The sequence below is a fragment of the Convolutriloba macropyga genome, chromosome 3 (genome assembly GCF_964194025.1).
Source record: "Convolutriloba macropyga chromosome 3, txConMacr16.3, whole genome shotgun sequence".
Classification (NCBI taxonomy): domain Eukaryota; kingdom Metazoa; phylum Xenacoelomorpha; order Acoela; family Convolutidae; genus Convolutriloba; species Convolutriloba macropyga.
The window spans coordinates 3,901,028-3,923,425 of NC_134470.1; the positions used below are offsets into that span (position 1 = coordinate 3,901,028).

The following is a 22,398-nucleotide window of genomic DNA, read 5'->3' on the forward strand; positions in this document are numbered from 1 at the left end:
GCCGCACAGGGATAGCTGGGGCTATTATTGGTCTTTTACAAGTCAAAAAATTTGAATTGTATTGGGGCGGTGTCTTTTTTCAACTCGAAGAGGAGTATTGGAGAAGTCCTTTTTAAAAAAGTTTATTGGAGTGAATTTTGAAGCAGGAAATGAAACGCGTACGAAAATTAGGAATGGTTTGGTTGCTGAACAAAATTGAAGAGTGGAGTGAAACGAGAGTGGTTTTTCGTTCGTACAGCTGTTTTCGAGAGAGCGTGAATGTGAGGTGCGAAAAAAATTGAGCGATTTCGTCGTGCGGCCTTTTTTCTTAGTTTTTTTTTGGTTTAGAAGTTTGATTATGATACTGTGTTATTCTTTGGGTTGTTTTCATTGTGGCTTAAAGTTTTCTGTCAATTAATATGAATTTTATACCAATTTGCAAGTTTTTCAGCTATTTTGCTGAATTTTCGGCGAGTTTTAGCGATTTTTCGCCTTTTGTTTTGTTTTACTGCTCTGCGTTGGATTTGAATACATGCTTATTACTTAAAAAGTTTTGAGATACCAAGTGATTACAGTTTTATTGGTATGAAACCTTTTTTTGAGAAAAATTACAATATACTGAGACCTTTTAAATTATTTTTAAAGTTTTGCAACTTTTCGTTTTTTACCTAATCTTAGATAAGATTCTTAGCCTATTATGACTTGCTTTTTGTTTTGCAAAGGTTTCAATACTCTATTTGCTCCTATCAACTTGTTATTGGCTCTATTTGCTCTCGTTTTATCAAAAATTCAAACTTTCAGTACAATTTTTTTATTTCAAGTTCTTTTCAAATGTTTTTTTTGCTTCAAGTTTTCGTAGCATTTGTGGAACTATATGGTTCAAATTAGTTGTTTTTGATGCCTTGTGATTGTTTTAATTTTAGTATTGGAATCTTTTGGTTAAGGTAATCGAGTAACTTTCATGCGGATTTTTGTCTGTTTTTATCCTATTTTTGATAACTCTTCTGATTTTCTTTTTTCTAATTTTTACTGTTTAATGGATCTCGAACAGTTCGTAGCAATTTTTGTAAACTTGTTGAACTTTTTAATCCAATATTTTGCTTGACCCTTATGCGTTTTTTTCTAGAACCTTATGCGCTTTTTTGCATTTGACTTTTTTGCGCTTTCGTTCTTTATTTTTGAGCGATCTCTATTGCCTTCACTCCTAAGTGAAGCTTGTTGCTAAAGTAAATAGAAGCGACTGCAGCATAGCAACAAGAAGGGTCAGATAGCCGAGTGGTTAGTGATTTTGTTGAGAGATCGGGAGGTCATTTTTTCGAATCCCGGTGTGGTAAAAAATTTTTGCACCCATAAAAAAAATTTATCCAGGCTACAGCCCCTGAATTGAATTACCTCGCCTGTCGTTCGAGAGCAATTCGTCGGACACAAGTTTGGTTTTTTAATTCTTTATGCAAATTTTTCTTAGGTCTTGCTGGAAATTTCGAGACAGGGCATTTTTCACAGAAGAGTACTACAAGTTCCTAATTTTCTGTTTTTTCGTTCTTAGCTTTTTTTTGTATGATTCGGCAAGCTGTTGGATTGTTAATTGCCTGAGCAGACATCGTTTTAAACGTTTCTAATTATAATGGCTTGGAGGTAGCTTATTTGCGGTTTATGCAATATTTATCTGTAGCTAAATTTTCAATTTTTGAAGTGATTTTTTTTTATTTTGTCTTTTTTCATTTCCCTAACCTCTGTTTTCTCTACTTGACATTTTTTGCTGATTTTTTGTCAATTCGTAGCCATTTAGTGAGTGAACGACATCTAAACCTGTTGCATGGTCTTTTGTGAATTGTCGTTTAGGAGTTGCAACTTAATGAATTTATCAGATGCTTTATCATCGTTTCTGGTCAGATACTTTTTCATTGTTCATTTCCATGTTATTGTTTTAAAGTAATTACTGTTGTTAAGTACCTTGATAATCATTTTAGTTAAAATGGCAATTTTTCCCCTTTGAATCGTTTCCGCAATTTTTCTGGCTATGTTTTTTTAAAGGTCTCACCCAATTTCACGATTTTTGAAGTCAAATAGAAGCGATGATTTTGTTTTTCCCCAAAACAAAGTGGAGCGAAAAAGGTAGTGGTTTTGCGGTGTAAATTTTTTTGCTCTAAATCTAAAAATTATTTAGAAACGGTGGCTGGAAAAAATCGCTTCCTCGCTAGTAAACTTTTTGTTGAAAGAATTACAATATACTGAGACATTTTAAATTATTTTTCCTAAATTTTTGCAGCTTTCGTTTTTTTAACCTTATCTTCGATAAAATTCTGAGCCTGATATGACTTGCTTTTTGTGTTGCAAAGATTATGATACTGTATATATATATATATAGAGTATCATTTAATGCTACGAAAAATTGAAAACAAAAAGCATTTGAAAAGAACTTGAAATAAAAAAATCTACTGAAAGTTTGAATTTTTGATATATATATATATATATATATATATATATATATATATATATAGAAATATAATCAGAAATTCAAACTTTCATTAGATTTTTTATTTCAAGTTCTTTTCAAATGCTTTTTGTTTTCTTCAAATTTTCGTAGCATTTGGGGAACTATAGGTTTCAAATTAGTTTTTTCTGATGCCTTGTGATAGTTTTAATTTGTTTTGCAATCGTTTGGTAAAGGTAATCGAGTAACTTTTAAGCGGTTTTCGGCGGATATTTGTCTGTTTCTTGCCTATTTTTTCTAACTTCTTCGGATTTTGTTCTTTTTGCTAATTTTTACTGTTTCATTGCTCTCGAGTGAAGGTCGTAGCAGTTATTGTAAACGTGGTGAACTTTTAAATGCAAATTTTTCGGTTGACCATTTTGCGCTTTTTCTAGAAGGTTCTTTGACTTTCAAGTGACTTTTTCACGCTTTCGTTCTTCATTTTTGAGTCATCTCTTTTGCCTTCACTCCTAAGTGAAGCTTGTTGCTAAAGTAAAAGCGGTTGCAGTATAGCAACAAGAAGGGCCATATTTCCGAGTGGTTAGTGATTCTGACGAGGGATCTGGAGGTCAGTTGTTCGAATCCGGCCTGGCAAGAAAAATTTGCACCCATAAGAAATTTATCTGGGCTACAGCCCCTGAATTATATTGCCTCGTCTGCCGTTCGAGAGCAATTCGTCGGGCATAAGTTTGGTTGATTAACTTTTTATGTAGAGTTTTCCTAGCGATCTTGTTGGAAGTTTCTGGAACTGAGACAGGGCAGTTCACAGAAAAATACTTTTCGCTCTTAGCTTTTTATGATTCGGCAAGGCGTTGGATTGTTGTATGCCTGAACAGACATGTTATAAACTTTTTTAAATTATAGTGGTTTGTCGGTAGCTTAATTGCGGTTATGCAAAATCTGTAGCTAAATTTTCAAATTTTGAAGAGTTTTTGTCCTTTTTCCTTTCCCTAACCTCCGTTTTCTCTATTTTTGCTGGTGTTTTGTCAATTTGCAGTCATTTAATGAATGCCATCTTAACGTGTCGCATGGTCTTTTGGTGAATAATTGTTAAGGAGTTGCAACTTAATGAATTTATCAGATGCTTTATCATCTTTTCTGGTCAGCTACTTTTCCATTGTTCATTTTCATGTTATTGTTTTGAAGTAATTACTGTTGTTAAGTACGATGTTCCTTATTTCAGTTAAATTTGCAATTTATGCCCTTCGAGTCGTTTCCGCAATTCTTCTGGCTACGTGCTAGCTACATACGGCAAAGATATGTTCACCCAATTTCACGATTTTTGGAGTCAAATTGATACCATGATTTTGGTCGCGGAAAAGGGAGTGGTTTTGCGGTGTGAATTTTTTCACTCTGATTCTAAAAATGAGTTAGAAACGGTGGCTGGACAAAAGTTCGCTTTTTAGCTGGGTCTAATCTTTGTACGTCAGGACTTGTCCTGTCATGTTTTTTTACTTCGTCGAATAAAATTTTTTCGCTTTACTTTAGCCCACTGCTTGTTTTTGACTTCTCTAGGCTAGTTTCACTCCTCTCATTATGCTAAACTGTTTTTAGACAACAGTTGCTCGGCAAAGCAATTGAAAATGAGCAGATTCAGTATTAAAAAAGCGGAATCAGAAATAGAAACGTGATAAATCCATAAAGCCCGATTTTAGATGCCTGTTACTCGGACATTCTTCTTAGTTACCATCTCTAATGCTTATTAATTGCTCTTGAACGTAGTTCATGGCAATTATTGTAAACTTATGTGTCTTTTTACGACTCGAGGAGGAGTATTGAGATTCAACAGGTTTTTTCTTAGCAGAAAGCAAGTTTGTTCATGACTTGAATTTTGACTTCTTTCTATTCGATCTTTTATTGTTGACTTCTTTCTATTCGAGCCTCCGTTTTTGATGGTTGACTTCTGTTTTCGAACATTGAACTTTAACAATAGTTTAGTTTGTAATGTATAGCAATTGGTAACAGTCTAATTCAAGGTGAAGAGGTCATTTTGAGAAAATTTGATTCCATTTAACTAATAACCCCCCCCCAAAAAAAGAACTACAAACGTACCTAACCCCCCCCCCCCCCCACGTACCTAACGAACGTACCTAACCCCCCCCCCCTCCCCCAACGTACCTACACCCCCCACCAACGTACCTACGCCCCACCCCACCTACCTACACCCCCACCACCACCTACCTGCACCCCCCACCACCACCTACCTGCCCCCACCTACCAACCCCCCACCAGCACCTACCCTCACCCCTGAACTTAAAAAATTTTAACGCTTTTTATGTTACTTTGGTCTACTATTTTTGTTATTTCTGTTTTTTTCGATATTCTGATTTTTTTCCAGGATAGGGTAGAGATTATTTTGCACGACGATTCGAGTCGTTACCGGAATTCTACCGGCTATGTTTTTATTCAAAATTTTTGCTTGACAATTTTGACTTTTCGAGTGACTTTTACGCCTTTGACTTTTTGCGTTTTGCGTGATCTAGAATTCTCTCTCAATCACAATTTCAAGCGGCTGAACTCAATTGGCGGCAATTTTATACTAAATGTCAAATGAAAACTGCGCCGAAATTGGTGTCAATTTTTAATTTAAATCTTAATAGTGGTATATGTTAACCTCTAATGTGGTTATTTGAAGCCCACTATTGAACTTCTTAGTCCCATTTACCCCCCCCCCCCCCCCGACTGAAGCAGGCTGCAATTGATTAGAGCTACAACTAGTCGTTCGAGAGCAAGTCTTCCGACGTTTAGTCGGTTATGTTCGGTATTGATACTAGCCCCTGTGTAGTCTCATTACGAAACAGGCGTATGTTCAGCTGCAAAATAGTTCGCACTTTAATTGTTTGTACAAAAATCATTTTTTCACTAGTTTTTTCTCAACGGGAATTTTTTCCATTAGTTTCTTCTCTGGTTATGGGAATCAACGGCGGCTATTTTCCGGCACTCTGCCGGGTATGTTTACTGTTCCACGCATTAGTGCATTGATCTTTTCCATGATTGACTAGTAGTACCCCCCCCCCCCCCCCACACTTGGTTACAAAAATGTGTCATTAAATGGAAATTAATGATGTATTAATATAGCACGTGTTTGGGGGGTTTCAATTATGCCTCTAAGATGAGATTCATAGACGAAAAAGATCCGAGAAAGCTTCTTCATTTGGAAAAATGATCTTTTCAGATCTGGAGGTCAAAATGACGGTTGGAACTTCCCAAGTGACGGTACAGTGAAAATGCGCAGTCCACAAAACAACCTGCAACAACATGACTCCTCTAATCGGAGAGGAAGCGGACCAGGTAGTCCCATGGTCATGTCACCCGCTGGACCAGGATCTGGATCTGAGACGCCATCGCCCGGGGAATCGCCAGCCATAAAAGGAGACAGAAACATCAACAGCAGTCCAAACAAGTTAGAAATCTTGCGGAATCCAAAGTCGTGCAGAGATATATATATATAGAGCACTTTGATGTGATAAGATGGGAAAGCAAATTTCGCATCATATGTCTCGCACATCAAAACTGCATTAGTTTTTTTCTGGGGCTCTTTCAGTTACTCGACTGAATTCACGTGATTATAGTTCTTCTACGACTCGATGGGTCTGGCCAAATTTTAATTGCTCTCGAAGGAAACGTAACTTAGTTATTGCAAACGTGAATCTTAAAAATGTTCGATTGACTGTTTGATAGCCGCACAGCGATAGCTGGGGCTATTATTGGCCTTCTCTTGGTTTTTAATAGCCGCCCTCATCTTCTCAGCCGGCTATTATTGCGCTCCTAGTTTTTTACAATTCAAAGAATTTGAATTGTATTGGGGCGCTGTCTTTTTACGACTCGAAGAGGAGTATTGGAGAAGTCCTTTTTTACAATTCAAAGAATTTGAATTGTATTGGGGCGCTGTCTTTTTTACGACTCGAAGAGGAGTATTGGTTTTCTCTCGGTCTTTTTTTTTTACAGGAAGTACTATTTGTTCAGGCGGCGTTTTGACCTAATAGTGAAAGCGAGTAAAATTGCGGTGTGAACTAATTTTTTCTGAGCGAGAGAAGTTTTTTCTTCATGCGCTGCGTTCAGTGAATGACTTTTTGACTTTGAAAAGAGTTTTTGAGAGATCGACGCATATAGATGACAGTTTTTAGCCGTATTTTTCGTCCATTTGGCCTACTTTTTGAAATTGTAACTTGATTTTTTGTAGAAGTAAATTTTGTTCGATACCGCATAAAAATCCAACCATCTGAAATCGATGCCACAATGTTTTTGAGAGCTTGATAATGCGTTTCAAGTGGAAAATTGGCCCATTTTTCTCAATTTTTTTTACCATTTTTGGTTTTTTTTTCGTTAATTGCTTCATTTTTGGCTTTTTATGCGGTTTTTATTTTACCAAATTAGTACATATGTCAATCTTTTTTTGATAATTCCTGAATTGGATGCCGCTTTGTGACGTGAGGTGTTTTTGTTTTATACAATTGTACACATACTAATCCAATTTTGGCGGTTTTTGTCAAAGTTTTCAAGTTTTTGTTTGTATTTTGAATTTATTTACCATTAAAAGTCTTTTGGTGCACCATCGTTGGTTTTGGTTTCGTTTTGTTGCTAATTTATTTGTTTTTGGCAACAACTCTTTAAAATTCAGTGAAAATTTTTATCCCATAATTTGAACATTTTTTTTGCAAATTGTTCTACTGTTTCGCAATTGCGCTCTTTTCACTTCTTACTGAGACAGGAGGATGGTTATGTAATGTTGTTAAACCTCGATTGCTTATTAACAAACAAAACCATGTTTTCATTTTGAATAATAATTAGATCTTCCGATTTTCTTTTGATTTTTCAGAAATTGCGAATTATTTTTTCATCTGTTTCATAATATCTGTATTCTCCCTATTCTAGCATGTTTATTTTTACCATTTTCCTATGAATTATAGTTTTATTTGCCCTGCCTGCTTTTATTTTAAAAAAATAATTGATTTGAACTAATATTTTTTGTAATTTTCCTTCGAATTTTTTGTTTGATTTGAACTAATATTTTTTGTCATTCTCTTTTGAAGTTTTTTTCCAACTGATTTTATTTAACATAAGGTACTGAGGTTTTGCTACCTTCACTTTAACAATTTTTGAGCAACTCGTTTTTGCGAATTTTCTTAGGGCTTAGTTTTGGTAAAAATACGAATTTTTGCGTCTGAATATTGTTCTGTCTCTTTATTCTTTTTCATTATTAATTTCGATTTGATTAATCATTTGTTCATTGTTTAGTTTTATTGCGTTCATTGTGATTTAAAGCGACAACTATTGTTTACAGTTAAAGCGACAAAGTTTATTCAGTTACCAATTGATTTCTGTTTTAAATTTTAAAATTGTTTCGATTGAGAGTTTACGGAAATTTATAAACTTTGTAACAACTTTCGGCCATTTCTTGCACTATTCAACTTTTTCTTACAAACTAACATTTTGGGAGCCTAACATGTCTCAGGTTCCTGAGCAGATTTTTGCTGCTCAGGTACTTTGACGTTTTCAATTGCGTAGAAACAATTGGATTGTTTTATATACAGGAATAAAATTTTCAGTTTAGTTGGTTTTATGTGCTATCTTCATTTTTTTGACGGAATTTTTTCTGTTGTTAGTAGTCACATTATTAGACAACAGTTGATTTGAAAGTTAATTCTCTCATGAAGACGACTCTTCGAGTCGTTTCCGGAATTCTTCCGGCTATGTTTTTTTTTTAAAGATCTGTTCACACATTTTCATGATTTTTGAAGTCAAATTGTTTTTGGTCACGCTGAAGTCAAAAAGATTTTGGTCACGCTGAAACAGGAAGTGGAGCGAAAAAGCGAGTGGTTTTGCGGCGTGAAATTTTTTCGATCTAAATTTAAAGTAGAGTGAGAAAACGGGGTTTGAACAAAAATTCGCTTTCTCGGTAGTGGTTTTTTGTTCACATGCGGCAATTTCACTTTGATTTTTACGGTTTTTTCGCTTTTTTGGATCGGATTTTTTTCTAAATGGTTTTCCCAATCCATTAATAGTCCGTTCTTGGTCTAGTTTTCTGTTTAGTCAATGAAAATTCTTTGAATTGTACGTCAGGACTTGTCCTGCTATGTTTTTTTTAATCAATTTTATTGGAGTGAATTTTTAAGCGGGAAATGAAACGCGTGAAAAAATTTGGAGTCATTTGGTTGCTGAACAAAAGTGAAGAGTGGAGCGAAAAGAGAGTGGTTTTTTGTTCATACCGCTGTTTTTGAGAGAGCGAGAAATTGATGTGTGAAAAAAATTTTCTCTGAGCGAGCGAATTTTTTTGTTCACGTGCGGCTTTTAAAAGCAGTTTTCTGCAATTTTTCTTGTTTATGAGGTCTGAATATGATATTGTATTGGATTTGGGCTCGTTCTGAAAGGAATTGAAGGTTTCAAGTAGTTAATTGGAGTTTTATGCAAATTTGGAGGTTTTTGATCAGTTTTGCTGATTTTTCGACGAAATTTAATGTATTTTGGCCTTTTGTTTTGTTTTACTGCTTTAAGTGCAATTTGCATAGAAGCTCGTTACTCAAAGAATATCAGGGATATAAATTGATTACAATTTTGTTGGTATAAAACATTTTTTTTCTGAAGAAAAATGACAGAAAAATTGAGAATTTTTTAACCACTTTTTTAATTTTTTGCTTTTTTTCGTTTTTTTTCAATCGTAGACAATTTTTTTAGCTTGTTATGACTTGTCCATTATTTCTTGAGCAATTCTTTGCTCTATTTGCTCAAAGTAACTTTTTTTGGCTTCATTTTTTCTTGTAAAATTAAAAAAAAACACCTTACCTTTTCTCGTTTTTTTTGTTCAATTTGGTTTTAAATGTCGTCTCTATTCTTCCTCAACCTTTGATAGCATTTGGGGAGTTTTCTAGTGAAATTCAGTTGTTGTAGCTCTTTTGGATGTCTCTCATTTTGATTGATAATAGTTTTGAGTTGTTTTTGTTAAAGAAAATCGAGTAAATCAGAACAAATTTTGGCCACTTTTTGTCTTTTTTCTAAGTTTTTTGCCTATTTCTTCCAATTTAATGTTTTTTTTTGTTTTTAACTTTTTCTCAATAAGGAGCATTTTTGTAGGTGTTGATTCTATGAATTTGCACTTGAAGGCTTAGCAGGGCAGTTTTCATTTAAACAAATTATACAGAACTCTAATTCGTTAAAGAGTTTTTCTTAGTGTTTTTTTTAGTTTGTTCTTCAACGTTTCTCTGCAAGTACTAGGTGGGCGATTGATCAAGCCAAATATATAACTAATTGATTTCTATGAGTTAGGGATGGGAAGCTGCATGTTATCTTTTTGTAGAGAATTTTGTTTGGATTTTTAGAGAATATTATTTTTTGCTTTTGTTCTTTGTCAAGTTTCCACTTCTCCAGTCTTTTATTTGTGAATTGGTTACAATGTCTGTCGATTGGTTATATGCTGGTGATGCATCTGATTAGTGAGAATAGTCAGATTTCTACTTCGAGTGGTTTCCGGAATTCTTCCGGCTATGTTTTTTTTTTTAAGATCTGTTCACACATTATCATGATTTTTGAAGTCAAATTGGAGTGGTGATTTTGGTCACGCCGAAACAGGAAATGGAGCGAAAAAGCGAGTGGTTTTGCGGCGTGAATTTTTTTCGATCTAATTTTAAAGTAAATTGAAATAACAGTGTTTGAACAAAAGTTCGGTTTCTCGGTAGTGGTTTTTTGTTCACATGCGGCAATTTCACTCTGATTTTTACTGTTTTTTCGTTTTTTTGGATCGGATTTTTTTTCTAAATAGTTTTCCCAATCCATTCACAGCTCATTCTGGACCTAGTTTTTTGTTAGAATCAAAATTACATATCTCACTAGTGGTTTTTTGTTCTCCGTAGCAGCATTTTGACATTGATTTTCTGTTTTTTTTTTGTTTTTTTTCATCTGATTTTTTTAGAAATGGTTTTTCCAATTCACCCATTGTCCGTACTAGTTCTAGTTTGTTAAGTCAATGAAAATTCTTTGAATTGTATGTCAGCACTTGTCCTGCTATGTTTTTTTACTTCGTCGAACTTTTTTCGCTTTACAATTTTGCCGCTTTTTCGTCATTTTGCGTGAAATCTTTTTGACTTCTTTAGGCTAGTTTCTCTCTTCTCTCATTCTGCAAAAAGTGAATTTGAGCATCAGTTGCTCAGCAAAGCAATTCAAAATGAACAGAGTCAGTATAAAAATTGAAGTCAGAAATAGAAACGGGATAAACCCATAAAGCCCAATTTTAGATGCCCCCTATTTGAACGTCGTTCCTATAAGTCTTAGTTACCATCTCTTATGCTTATTGGTGTTGATAGTAGCCCCTGTAGCCTCTCTCTAAGAAACAGAAGTATGTTCAACTACGAAATGCCATCAAAATAAATCGGACAAAAGAATTTTTCTGTATAAAAATCTTTTTTTTTCAATATCTTCTGTTCGTTCAATCCCAATCATGCTTATTGGAATCAACGGCGGCTGTTTTCCGGCAATCTGCCGGGTATGTTTTACAATTCAAAGAATTTGAATTGTATTGTGGCGCTGTCTTTTTTTAAAGATCTGTTCACACATTTTCATGATTTTTGATGTCAAATTTGAGTAGTGATTTCGGTCACGCCGAAACAGGAAGTGGAGCGAAAAAGCGAGTGGTTTGGCGGCGTGAATTTTTTTTTGCTCTAAATTTAAAGTAGAGTGAGAAAACGGTGTTTAAACAAAAATTCGCTTTCTCGCTAGTGGTTTTCTGTTCACATGCGGCAATTTCAGTTTGATTTTTACAGTTTTTTTTCGATTTTTTGGATCGGATTTTTTTCTAAATGGTTTTCCCAATCCATTCATAGTCCGTTCTTGGTCTAGTTTTCTGTTTATTCAATGAAAATTCTTTGAGTTTTACGTTAGGATTTGTCCTGCTTTTTTTTATTTCGTCGTAATGATTTTTGTTACGACCATACGACCTCACAGCCACTTTTTGTTCCTTCGTTCATGCAATTTCAACAAATTTTGTTGTTCAATTTGGTTTTAAATGTCGTCTCTATTCTTCCTCAACCTTTGATAGCATTTGGGGAGCTTTCTAGTGAAATTCAGTTGTTGTAGCTCTTTTGGATGTCTCTCATTTTGATTGATAATAGTTTTGAGTTGTTTTTGTTAAAGAAAATCGAGTAAATCAGAACAAATTTTGGCCACTTTTTGTCTTTTTTCTAAGTTTTTTGCCTATTTCTTCCAATTTAATGTTTTTTTTGTTTTTAACTTTTTCTCAATAAGGAGCATTTTTGTAGGTGTTGATTCTTTGAGTTTGCACTTGAAGGCTTAGCAGGGCAGTTTTCATTTAAACAAATTATACAGAACTCTAATTCGTTAAAGAGTTTTTCTTAGTGTTTTTTTAGTTTGTTCTTCAACGTTTCTCTGCAAGTACTAGGTGGGCGATTGATCAAGCCAAATATATAACTAATTGATTTCTATGAGTTAGGGATGGGAAGCTGCATGTTATCTTTTTGTAGAGAATTTTGTTTGGATTTTTAGAGAATATTATTTTTTGCTTTTGTTCTTTGTCAAGTTTCCACTTCTCCAGTCTTTTATTTGTGAATTGGTTACAATGTCTGTCGATTGGTTATATGCTGGTGATGCATCTGATTAGTGAGAATAGTCAGATTTCTACTTCGAGTCGTTTCCGGAATTCTTCCGGCTATGTTTTTTTTTTTTAAGATCTGTTCACACATTAGCATGATTTTTGAAGTCAAATTGGAGTGGTGATTTTGGTCACGCCGAAACAGGAAATGGAGCGAAAAAGCGAGTGGTTTTGCGGCGTGAATTTTTTTCGATCTAATTTTAAAGTAGAGTGAGAAAACAGTGTTTGAACAAAAGTTCGGTTTCTCGGTAGTGGTTTTTTGTTCACATGCGGCAATTTCACTCTGATTTTTACTGTTTTTTCGATTTTTTGGATCGGATTTTTTTCTGAATGGTTTTCCCAATCCATTCACAGCTCATTCTGGACCTAGTTTTTTGTTAGAATCAAAATTACATATCTCACTAGTGGTTTTTTGTTCTCCGTAGCAGCATTTTGACATTGATTTTCTGTTTTTTTTTGTTTTTTTTTTTCATCTGATTTTTTTAGAAATGGTTTTTCCAATTCACCCATTGTCCGTACTAGTTCTAGTTTGTTAAGTCAATGAAAATTCTTTGAATTGTATGTCAGCACTTGTCCTGCTATGTTTTTTTACTTCGTCGAACTTTTTTTCGCTTTACGATTTTGCCGCTTTTTCGTCATTTTGCGTGAAATCTTTTTGACTTCTTTAGGCTAGTTTCTCTCTTCTCTCATTCTGCAAAAAGTGAATTTGAACATCAGTTGCTCAGCAAAGCAATTCAAAATGAACAGAGTCAGTATAAAAATTGAAGTCAGAAATAGAAACGGGATAAATCCATAAAGCCCAATTTTAGATGCCCCCTATTTGAACGTCGTTCCTATAAGTCTTAGTTACCATCTCTTATGCTTATTGGTGTTGATAGTAGCCCCTGTAGCCTCTCTCTAAGAAACAGAAGTATGTTCAACTACGAAATGCCATCAAAATAAATCGGACATAAGAATTTTTTTTTATAAAAATCTTTTTTTTTCAATATCTTCTGTTCGTTCAATCCCAATCATGCTTATTGGAATCAACGGCGGCTGTTTTCCGGCAATCTGCCGGGTATGTTTTACAATTCAAAGAATTTGAATTGTATTGGGGCGCTGTCTTTTTTTAAAGATCTGTTCACACATTTTCATGATTTTTGATGTCAAATTTGAGTAGTGATTTCGGTCACGCCGAAACAGGAAGTGGAGCGAAAAAGCGAGTGGTTTTGCGGCGTAAATTTTTTTTGCTCTAAATTTAAAGTAGAGTGAGAAAACGGTGTTTAAACAAAAATTCGCTTTCTCGCTAGTGGTTTTCTGTTCACATGCGGCAATTTCAGTTTGATTTTTACAGTTTTTTTTTCGATTTTTTGGATCGGATTTTTTTCTAAATGGTTTTCCCAATCCATTCATAGTCCGTTCTTGGTCTAGTTTTCTGTTTATTCAATGAAAATTCTTTGAGTTTTACGTTAGGATTTGTCCTGCTTTTTTTTATTTCGTCGTCATGATTTTTGTTACGACCATACGACGTCACAGCCACTTTTTGTTCCTTCGTTCATGCAATTTCAACTGAAATGCATGTGTGACGTCATTTTTCGCTCTTAGTGGAGCGAGTTTTTTGTTCATGCGCGTGATTATATTTTTGGTCACACTTGTTTCACCTCACTCTCAAAAATGACTTCCTCACTTTGAAATTGACTTTTATTTACTTCACTTCAAAGAGATTAGGTCAAATGGGTGTGTGTCACTCTAAATGAAGGTTATTTGAGATCAGCTAATAGAGGCAGCAAGAATTAATACAGATTTTTGATCAAAATAACAGATCAGCCTTCAATGAAAAGACGAATTTTTTTGGTCTGTCTTTTTAGACTGTTTTTTTAGACTGCCGATCTACGAATCTTTTGCGGCTATTTTCTGGCAATCTGCCAGCCATTTTATGCGATTTCACTTCTCTACTGACTTTTCCACGCTTGGTTTCTTAATTTTTGCATGAATAAATAGCTGCTGTTGGCCTCTGAGCGGCTATTATTTACCCGCTCTCCTATTTTTACAATACAAAGATTTGGATTGTATTAGTTCGCTCCTTTTTTTCTACTTTTTAATGTCAATGAGAAGTCAAATTAAAGTAGTTATTTCAGTAATGCTGGAAAATTAAATGGAGCGAAATTAATATTAGGCTTGCAGCTTGATTTTTTTCACACAACTTTTGAAGTGCAGTGATAGTTTGGTGTTTGAACAAATATTCGGATTTTGGGAGTGAATTTTTTTTCTGCATGTAACAATTTGACATCTGTTTTCAGAGTGCTATTAAAAGTTACACATGTAATCTAATTGCGCTTGATTGCCTATTTTCCCGTTGTCTTGTCACTCAGTTTCGTTAATGGCAGGGGTTGTCGGTTGTTAATGAGGTATTAAAGAGTAAAGTTAATCGTCTCAGTTCCTAACTAAATGTTTCATTGACTGAAACACTTACTGCGCTCGAAAAAATTTTGCGAATTTTTGAAATTTGCATGTCTGCGTTAATAGTTTTGCTGTCCTATCAATTACTCTTATTAAGGACAAGTCTCTTCCATTGCTAATGAGGCATAACTGAACCTAATTATTGAGTCTGATTAAACATCTGTAAAATTTTATTTTTTATCGGCTTCAGTTGTTAGCAATTTTTTATGATTTACCAATTGTTTTTGATGTTTTCGTGAATTTTTGAATAGTCTTTTTTGATGATCTTTTTGACCTTTTCAACCAATGAGATTTAAAAAGATATTTTAATCATAAGTGGCATGCTCTGCTGTCGTTTTTTAATGATTTTATGTAGTTATGGTCTTTTACTCTGAGGCGACTTAAGGTCTAAACTTGCATAAAGATTCTGATTCTTGCTCAGTTTGGTTTTGCGCTTTCTTGTTTTGTCTCAATTTCTACAGGGTTATTTGTATAGTGTACGCATTCTAATGATGCGTAGTGTCAATAGATATATAATGTGTTGTTAATATCGGTGATTTTTACAGTACTAGTTTTTGGAAAATGATGGGGTTTAATGTTTTTGGAAAATTTTTGCGATTTAATGTTATTTGCTTTTATGGCTGACAAAGTTTGATGTTGCTTGGAAACTAATGATGTTTAGGTCTTTAGTTCATTCAGTTCTGTGGACTGTCTTTCGGGACTTGTCCTGCTACGTTTTTTATTTCGTTTTACCTGTCGCTCACATTTTTCGTTTTACCTAAGGCACGAATTAACGGGTTTCTGACTTACCTCATTCAATGTTTCTACTGATTGGGTTTGAAATCTATTCACTCAATGAATTATGCAATATCGTGAATACGGTCGGGGTCAAAGGAGCAAATTTAGCAGGGATAATCCGATAAAGCCTGGTAATTATGTCATATTGCATTAGGCTATCAAAGGTCAATAGAGCGGTTGCGTTATGGTATCAGGTTCAAGCTGAATAGACTTCAGTTTAGAAGCCGAATGCAGTGAAACTGTGCAATGTAAATTAAACTGCACACAAAATTAGAACATTTTTCGGCAATTAGAAAAAAAGCCTGACAGTTTGTAGATTCTTTTCTCTTTCTTCTTTTCTCTTCCCGATAATCCCAAATGGTGACAACGGCGGCTATTTTCCTGTAATCTGCCTGTCCTGTTTGAGCTTGACTTTTCCGTAATTTTTGCCCTGCCTCAACTATTCAACTCAAAGTTTTCGAAAGTTGCTTCTAGTCATATGTGCGTGACATCATTTGTTACTCTGTGGTTTTAATTAACCTCAATCGTTTGATAATTGTTTCAAATGACACGTCAATCAAAAAAATGACTTCTGCACTCTGAAATTTAAATAGGAAATATAAGATCTTATTGAAGATTAAAAGTTGTCACCCTAACTAAATTATTGTTTTGGTCTAATAGTTTAAAGACATACGTGATTAAGTTTAAAATAAGAATGGCATTAGAAATCAGTATTTCGCATTTTTTGCGCAGCATTTCTTTGGTCGCAGTGGAATATTCTAACTATGAGTCTCTGCAGTCTAGTTGCGGTTATTTTCCGGGAATTTGTCGGCAATGTCTCGTAAGTGTTATTATATTTTTTCAATGTCTAGGAGAGTAAGTGTTGTGAGTGACACGTGGAACAGTCAGTTGGTGCCAATGTTCAGCAGACTGAGGACTCAACACCTGCACAGACACGAGGCAGTCGACGAACTGGAGGCCGCCTTCTCATATGTTGACAACATATCCCCACTTAGGTACACACACAAACAAACATACAAACACATACAGTACGCACAAGATGAACCGAACACGGAAACACGCATACACGGGAGAGCGTAGATGCCTCCAATTTTCTGGGTGTTTCATAGTCTTAAATCATAGTTTCATGGTGTTAGTTGAAGTTAACATATTTTTCAATAGCCGCGAAGCGATAGCGACTATTATTGGGGACGTTGTTTTTTTTACAATCCGAGAATCGGATTGTATTGGTGCTCTGTCTTTTAACAAATTTTTTGAAGATTTTATAATATTTAGGACGTCGACGACACTTACAGCAACTGCTAGGAATGTGCTTGTATATGAAAATTGAGGTCTTAAACAGTAGAACTAGATTAAAAATTAACAAGAAATTTTGAATTGCAAAATGTTTATAGCTGCGAAGCTGTAAGCTGAGCGGAGCTATATTGCGGTGCTCTTGGTTTTTTACAATTCAAAGAATTTGAATTGTATTGGGGCGCTGTCTTTTTTTTAAGATCTGTTCACACATTTTCATGATTTTTGATGTCAAATTGGAGTAGTGATTTTGGTCACGCCGAAACAGGAATTGGAGCGAAAAAGCGAGTTTTTTTGCGGTGTGAAAATTTTCCGCTCTAATTTTAAAGTAGAGTGAGAAAACGGTGTTTGAACCAAATTTCTCTTTCTCGCTAGTGGTTTTTTGTTCACATGCAGCATTTTGACATCTAGTTTGTATTTTTTTAATAGCCGCACAGCGATAGCTGGGGCTATTATTGGCCTTCTCTTGGTTTTTTTTTACAATTCAAAAAATTTGAAGTGTATTGGGGCGCTGTCTTTTTTTTAAGATCTGTTCACACATTTTCATGATTTTTGAAGTCAGATTGGAGTAATGATTTTCGTCACGCTGAAACAGGAAGTGGAGCGAAAAAGCGAGTGGTTTTGCGGCGTGAAATTTTTTCGCTCTAAATTTAAAGTAGAGTGAGAAAACGGTGTTTGAACAATAATTCGCTTTCTCGCTAGTCGTTTTTTGTTCACATGCGGCAATTTTACTTTGCTTTTTACTGTATTTTCGATTTTTTGGATCGGATTTTTTTCTAAATGCTTTTCCCAATCCATTCATAGTCCGTTCAAGGTCTAGTTTTCTGTTTAGTCAATGAAAATTCTTTGAATTATACGTCAGGACTTGTTCTGCTATGTTTTTTTTATTTCGTCGTCATGATTTTTGTTACGACCATGACGTCACAGCCACTTTTTGTTCATTTGTTCATGCAATTTCAACTGAACTGCATAATATAACAAAATATAACAGATCAGCTTTCAATGAAAAGACAAATTTTTTTGTTCTGTCTTTTTTACTGTTTTTTTGAGAATGCCGATCTACGAATCTATTGCGGCTATTTTCTGGCAATCTGCCAGCTATGTTTTTTATTGATCTCTTTCAAAGATAGGAGGATAATTTTTGTGGTCATGTCATTGGGAAGTCAATGAGAAACAAAATAACAGCTATCAGAGTCGCCCAAGTTTTCCCGCCTTCTAACAATTCCGGTCAAATGGCTTACAAATCGGTTTTTAAACATATCAAAAACCTCTTTATCGGAAAACGAAAAGCATGTTGGTTGGGGTCAAAAATTTTTTTTTCAATAGAATTATATCTGGAAAACAGGTTTTTTGGAGCAGAAGTTTGGGGTCACCGCAATCGTCTAAGAAAAGAATGCAGAACAAAGTTTTGTTCTGCACCCGCAGATAAAACAGATTCATCTATTGAAGGAGGGAGCCAACTAAACACACTAGGAGTTAATGCGAACAGTTCGGTGCACACAAAAATTGTACATCTGAAAATTTATTTTCCCTAAACTTGAAAAATTTTGTGAAAAACAAAATTATTCTGCCAGAATGACAATTTTTAGTGAGCTGTGGACTAGTAGAGTAGAAAAAAATTATGATAGCAAATTTCGCTAACATTTTACCGCATACACGTAGTTTTCCACTGAGATGTTGATTGGTCAGTTTAATTACAAATGTCTCAAAAACCAACGGTCATCTCGGAAAAAAATAGACCAATTCAGTGTAATTAAACCTGATGTGCTCACTGTTCAAATTTCGATATTAATGGTTTCCCGAGGTAAAAAAAAAGAAGGATGGTGCAATTTTTTGAAAATTTCCTCCACCAAATAGCAAACATTGTTTTATCCTCTCTACATGACTATTGATTTTGTTATGCTTGCTGCACAATGATTTTTTATCACCTTTTCGAGGTAAAAAAAATCTTGAGTAAAACATTGTTCATAGTATTTTTTCAATTTTAACGATTAACATTTTCGTTTAGTGGATGTCTTAAACAGCCTGGAAACTATCAAAACTTTTGATTTTATAAAAATAATGTTCAAAGTTAGAATGTTTCAGCATAAAATATATTTTACTACAGATACTCGCGTGTTGAAAGATACGTAAAGATATGTATAGAAATGTGCCAATAATAATTTAAATTTTCAGAAACATTGCTTAAATTTTTGATGTACTTTAATTAAGGAAGAAATTACCTCGAGTGGTTATCAACGCTAAAATAATTTTTTCGCTTAAAGTTTTTTAATTTTGAGCTTTGTTAATGAAAGTCTTTATAAATAGCCGCACAGCGATAGCTGGGGCTATTATTGGCCTTCTCTTGGTTTTTTACAATTCAAAGAATTTGAATTGTATTGGGGCGCTGTCTTTTTTTTTCTTTAAGATCTGTTCACACATTTTCATGATTTTTGAAGTCAAATTGGAGTAGTGATTTTGGTCACGCCGAAACAGGAAATGGAGGGGAAAAGCGAGTGGTTTTGCGGCGTGAAATTGTTTCGCTCTAATTTTAAAGTAGAGTGAGAATACGGTGTTTGAACAAAAATTCGCTTAATCGGTGGTGGTTTTTTGTTCACATGCGGCAATTTCACTTTGATTTTTACTGTTTTTTCGATTTTTGGATCTGATTTTTTAAATGGTTTTTCCAATCCATTCGTAGTCCTTTCTAGGTCTAGTTTTGTGTTTAGTCAATGAAAATTCTTTGAATTGTACGTCAGGACTTGTCCTGCTATGTTTTTTTTTATTTCGTCGTCATGATTTTTGTTACGACCATATGACGTCACAGCCACTTTTTGTTCATTCGTTCATGCAATTTCAACTGAACTGCATGTGTGACGTCATTTTTCGCTCTTAGTGGAGCGAGTTTTTTGTTCATTCGCGTGATTAAATTTTTGGTCACACTTGACTTACCTCACTCTCAAAAATGACTTCCTCACTTTGAAATTGACTTTTATTTACTTTAATTCAGAGATAAGGTCAAATGGGTGTGTGTCACTCTAAATGAAGGTTATTTGAGATCAGCTAATAGAGGCAGCAATAACTTATACAGATTTTTAATCAAAATATAACAGATCAGTCTTCAATGAAAAGACAATTTTTTGGTCTGTCTTTTTTACTGTTTTTTTAGGCTGCCGATCTACGTACGCATCTATTGCGGATATTTTCTGGCAATCGGCCAGCTATGTTTGTAATTTTTTTGATCTAATTTTTTTTGGAAATGGTTTTCCCAATTCACTCATAGTCCGTTCTAGGTCTAGTTTTTGTTTAGTCAATGAAACTTCTTTGAATTGTACGTCAGGACTTGGCCTGCTATGTTTTTTTTATTTCGTCGTCAAGATTTTATGACGACCATATGACGTCACAATTACTTCAAATCTGCTTCATGTTCATTCGTTCATGCAATTTCAATGCAGTTGCCTTTAAAGTTGAATTTTATCAGGTTGTATATCAGTATTTTTAAGATAGTTTTCGGATGATATTTTTCCTGCTATTTCAAAATGCTTAGTTTAATTATGTATAATATGCATTAGGTCAGTAAGGTTGGTCACTTTTCTACTTCGAGTCCTGTCAATTCTTTCCGGAATTGTTCCGGCTGTTTTGTGTTTGACGCTATTTTTCGTTTTACATTTGTTCACACAGCAAAGCTGAAAAATTCGAGTTTTCTTGAGGACTTCTTCCCCTCACTAACGGCGATTGCGAGCGTGACGTCTTTTCTCATTCTTATATGTGCAGTAAAGGTCCCTAATAAAAGGCTTCTGCTGAATGAATGTTGACAAGCTTTAATAATTTATGGCTGAATGTTTTTTACCTAACTCTTTGAGCAGCGTCGATTTTTTTTCAATTTAGATCTGTTTCTATCTATTATACGGCACGCAAGTGTATTCTTTCGCAGCTATTCCGACAATCTCGGCGGCTATGTTTGAATATCTTTTTTTTGTTAATATGTTGCCATGGAAATTGCGAGTGCCTAGCACTCGCTGAAAAATAGGTTAGAAACGAGCAATCGTTTTGCTGGGTGGCTTTCTTTACTCTATCCTTCTGATTATTTTCTTGTACTTCTGTGCAGAAAATTTCTGTGTACTTCCCTTTTTTAGTGTGGACAAATTCACTCAATCTCTGCTTAAAGTCATCTCAACAGCCGGTACCAACAACAACGCAACTTCTGTCCAACATGCCTAAAAGAAACACCATTAATAGAAAAAGAGAAAAACAAACGAAGCCCAGTCAATGAACTATCCTGAAAATGAAGGAATCTTAAAGCTCTTCTCGAAAATAGTCATCTTCTCGCCTAAGGAAACTTGAATTTTGTTCCGGGGATTCAGACAAATATGCAAGAAATCAATTTTTGTGGTAAAATAATGGACGCCTCGCATCGACAAGGAACAAAACGGCCTTTGACTTCAGAGGGCAGGGGAATGGAAATAAACAAAGCCTTTACTGCTCAAGAACGCTGGGATCTCAGAACGGGTTGTGGCGATTACAAGAAGCATTCTGCACCATTGAGAGCATATATTATAATCGTGTTTTGCCTTCTGTTGATGCAAGGAATGATTGAGTTTGACAATTTTAGCGGATTGTAGTTTGTTTTGCAACTTTCTTCCAGCAGTATTTCAAATCGCTTTTTCTTTACAAATTAGGTGGCTTAATGGAACAAATCTCTTGTTATGCCAACCCCCCCCCCCCCCACCCAACACAAACACACTCTCCCCTCCCCAATCTGTGCTAAACTGTGCACTGCATTCTGCAGTGATACACGATTCCCGTTTTCAGTGCGATGTTACAAGTTGTGCTCATATAAGTTGTTTTCATTTACAATTTAGTTCCTGATGGATTTTTTCTGGGTAAAATTTAAATACTTTAATTAGTTCGAAACTTCTGTTTGCCTCGAAACCCTTCTTTCTTAAGCACAATGGTGCTAGTGTAATCCGATTCCCTTTTGTTTTGTTTACAACTTGTTGCTATACTATTTGTTGCAGCTGTTTTATTTGACCCTTAATGATGGAGAATTAGTTGTTCACTATTGACTGATTTTGGTCAAATGCTGGAATTGTGCTTATATCGGAACTGTGCAACCTCCCCACCCCACCCCCGGTAGATCCGTATATTATGTACCTCTATAATTTCTGATACGTTTTCACCTTTATAACTGTGCATAGATAGATTGTAATGGATCTGTTAATAGTCTGAGGAAACTATTGCCAGTACGAAAACGCACGAGTTTGTTCATGCATGCTAATGAGAAAAAAATTTTGTTCACAGGGATATGAGAGGGGGGAGAGGGAGATAGAACAGTTCTCTTTTTTTCCGGCTGTAATGAAGTTTAAATTCAGTGATCTGGGATTTGCGATGAAACACAACACTTATTTAGCTATTTATATTGAAATCATGGAGAATTATTTGAAGAATTCTATTTTCTGTAATGCATATTATGATCCATCACGTAACAATTTGTGTACATTTGATGCGCTTTCTAATAAAAAATGATAATTTAAAAACAATTGTGAACGCTTTGAGGTATTCTTAGATCGAGCTCCGTAATTGTTTCAAGATTTTATTGATCAAGATAGTTGGCCAATTTTGACATGGCAGAGATTTGGGTTTGCCCCGTTTTAGTAACTATTAATTGCTCGCAAAACCATGTTTGTAGAAATCACATTAGTCATGTGTCTTCCATTTTGAGATTTTTTAGACAATCGACTTCGTCTGATTAATTTCTCGCAAACTAAATTTGTAGCTATTTTATTAGTCCTGCTGGTCTTTTTTAATGCAATTTTTCGGACTATTGACTTTTCGTCTGATAGTTTTTCGTCTGAAAAGT

At 34.7% G+C, this 22,398-nt stretch overlaps 1 protein-coding gene across 1 annotated transcript in view; it reads left to right on the forward strand.

Moving 5' to 3' along the window:
- Positions 1 to 22,078, forward strand: part of LOC142335885 (serine/threonine-protein kinase 24-like) — a 28,029-nt gene extending 5,951 nt beyond the window's left edge. Inside the window, exons 7-9 of the mRNA XM_075384235.1 lie at positions 5,628 to 5,855; positions 16,118 to 16,261; positions 20,675 to 22,078. Of these exons, the coding sequence (XP_075240350.1) occupies positions 5,628 to 5,855; positions 16,118 to 16,261; positions 20,675 to 20,759 (457 nt within the window). The 3' untranslated portion in view covers positions 20,760 to 22,078. The remainder of the gene's footprint in view (positions 1 to 5,627; positions 5,856 to 16,117; positions 16,262 to 20,674) is intronic.
- Positions 22,079 to 22,398: the final 320 nt, after the last annotated feature.